Raw genomic sequence first — 2,500 nt, 5'->3', positions numbered from 1 at the left:
GTGAAAGTGGAAGAGGGAGAGAGTGAAGGAGAGACAGCCCAGGTGAATGAGTGTGTTTGATTCAGGTTTTGATAAATCCCTGAGTCTCCGATGATGCATGGAACACAGTGACAGAACTCACAGACACACACACACACACACACACACACACACACACACACACAGACAGACAGACAGACAGACAGACACGCACGCACGCACAGACACACGCACACACACACGCACGCACACACAAGCGCACACACACACACAAACACACACACACACACAGTCAGACAGACAGACACACACGCACGCACAGACACACGCACACACACACGCACGCACAGACACACGCACGCACACACACACACACACACACACACACACAGTCAGACAGACAGACACACACGCACGCACAGACACACGCACACACACACGCACGCACAGACACACGCACACACACACAAGCGCACACACAAGCGCACACACACACGCACGCACACACAAGCGCACACACACACACACTCACAAACACACACACACACACAGTCAGACAGACAGACACACACGCACGCACAGACACACACGCAGACACGCACGCAGACACGCACGCACGCACACACACGCACACACACACACACACACACAGTAGAGCAGAAGAGGAGCGACTGGTGGTAACAGGGGAGCAAGAGCAGTTGAGAGGGCAGATGTGTGTGAATGCATTAGCAGCAGCTGGAGTAACTGCATCAGCATTAGCTGTAGCTGAAGCATTAGCAGTATTACTGGCAGCTGCAGTTGCATTAGCAGCAGCTGTAGCAGCTGCAGTAGCATTAGCTGTAGCATTAACAGTAGTACTGCCAGCTGCATTAGCACTAGCAATAGCATTAGCTGCAGCAGCTGCAGTAGCATTAGCACTAGCTGCATTAGCAGCAGCAGCAGTAGCATTAGCAACAGCTGCAGTAGCATTGGCACTAGCTGTAGCAGCTGCAGTAGCATTAGCAGCAGCAGCAGTAGCATTAGCAGCAGCAGTAGCATTAGCAGCAGCAGCAGTAGCATTAGCAGCAGCTGCAGTAGCATTGGCACTAGCTGTAGCAGCTGCAGTAGCATTAGCAGCAGCAGCAGTAGCATTAGCAGCAGCAGCATTAGCAGCAGCAGCAGTAGCATTAGCAGCAGTAGCATTAGCAGCAGCTGCAGTAGCATTAGCAGCAGCAGCAGTAGCATTAGCAGCAGCAGTAGCATTAGCAGCAGCAGTAGCATTAGCAGCAGCAGTAGCATTAGCAGCAGCAGCAGTAGCATTAGCATTAGCAGTGATGAATGGGAGATCGGTGAACCGGCAGCCACACGAGCCTGCGACTCTCTTAGAATGCTCTGGCCGTCTCGCTCAGGCGCAGGTGCTGTACGGAGGAGGGGGAGGAGAGGAGAGGAGAGGAGGGGAGGAGAGAGAGAGGGAGGGGAGAAGGGTAGAGGGTGGGGGCGAGCGCCAATTAAGCCAGCGGGACGGCTCTCCCCAAAGAGCTGTTTCAGGAGCGGGAGCCAGCGCGGGCTCACATCAATCTGGTGTGGGGGGGGAGGCGCGCTCGCCGTGAGGAGAGAGGAGGAGAGGAGAGGGGGAGAGGAAGGGGGGAGGAGGAGGAGGAGGAGGAGGAGAGGGGAGGGTGGCAGCTCAACGCAGCGCTCTCAGTGCTGGCGACGGCTGCATGGGAGCAGGAGTGAGAGAGAAGAGGGGAGCTCTCTCCCTGCCGGACATGCGCGACTGCCGGCCCCGCTAGCGTCCCGCGCTGGAGGGGGAGGGGGAGGAGGAGGGGGCGCGGGGGGCGCGGGCGGGACCCCCGGCCGGGATCACCACGGTAACCTACGTTTTCGTCTACAGCCCCAGCGCGCTGCAGCGGGACCCCAGCCCCCCTCCGCAGACGCCGCCGGCGGCCCCCGCCGGCCCCCGGGGGCCCAAGAGGAAGCTGTACAGCGCCGTCCCCGGGCGCACCTTCATCGTGGTGAAGCCCTACGCGCCGCAGGGCGACGGCGAGATCCAGCTCAACCGCGGGGAGAGAGTGAAGGGTGAGTGCAGCTAACGCTAACGCCGCGGACCCCTCAACTCCCCGCGCGCATACAGCACTGCAGCTCTGTGTGTGTGTGTGTGTGTGTGTGTGTGTGAGAGAGAGAGAGAGAGAGTGTGTGTGTGTGAGAGAGAGAGAGAGAGAGAGAGTGAGAGTGTGTGTGTGTGTGAGAGAGAGAGTGAGTGTGTGTGTGTGTGTGTGTGAGAGAGAGTGTGAGAGTGTGTGTGTGAGAGAGAGAGTGAGAGTGTGTATGTGTGTGAGAGAGAGAGTGTGTGTGTGTGTGTGTGTGAGAGAGAGAGAGAGAGTGTGTGAGAGAGAGAGAGAGAGTGAGAGTGTCTGTGTGTGTGTGTGTGTGTGTGTGTGTTGGGGTGCTGGCAGGCTTTTGTGTGACACTGCTTGCTCAGAGGCTGTGTGTATATATGTGTGTGTGTGTGTGAGAGAGAGAGAGTGTGTGTGTGTGTGTG

General features: G+C 57.5%; 1 protein-coding gene across 1 annotated transcript in view; it reads left to right on the top strand.

Annotated features, from left to right (window-relative positions):
- LOC133118947 (SH3 and multiple ankyrin repeat domains protein 3-like) overlaps positions 1 to 2,500 on the top strand; it is a 203,370-nt gene that overhangs the window by 141,288 nt on the left and 59,582 nt on the right. Inside the window, exon 13 of the mRNA XM_061229258.1 lies at positions 1,853 to 2,037. Within this exon, the coding sequence (XP_061085242.1) occupies positions 1,853 to 2,037 (185 nt within the window). The remainder of the gene's footprint in view (positions 1 to 1,852; positions 2,038 to 2,500) is intronic.

Source organism: Conger conger, chromosome 19 (assembly GCF_963514075.1).
Source record: "Conger conger chromosome 19, fConCon1.1, whole genome shotgun sequence".
NCBI classification, from domain to species: domain Eukaryota; kingdom Metazoa; phylum Chordata; class Actinopteri; order Anguilliformes; family Congridae; genus Conger; species Conger conger.
This window is presented reverse-complemented; position numbering and strand designations above follow the sequence as displayed.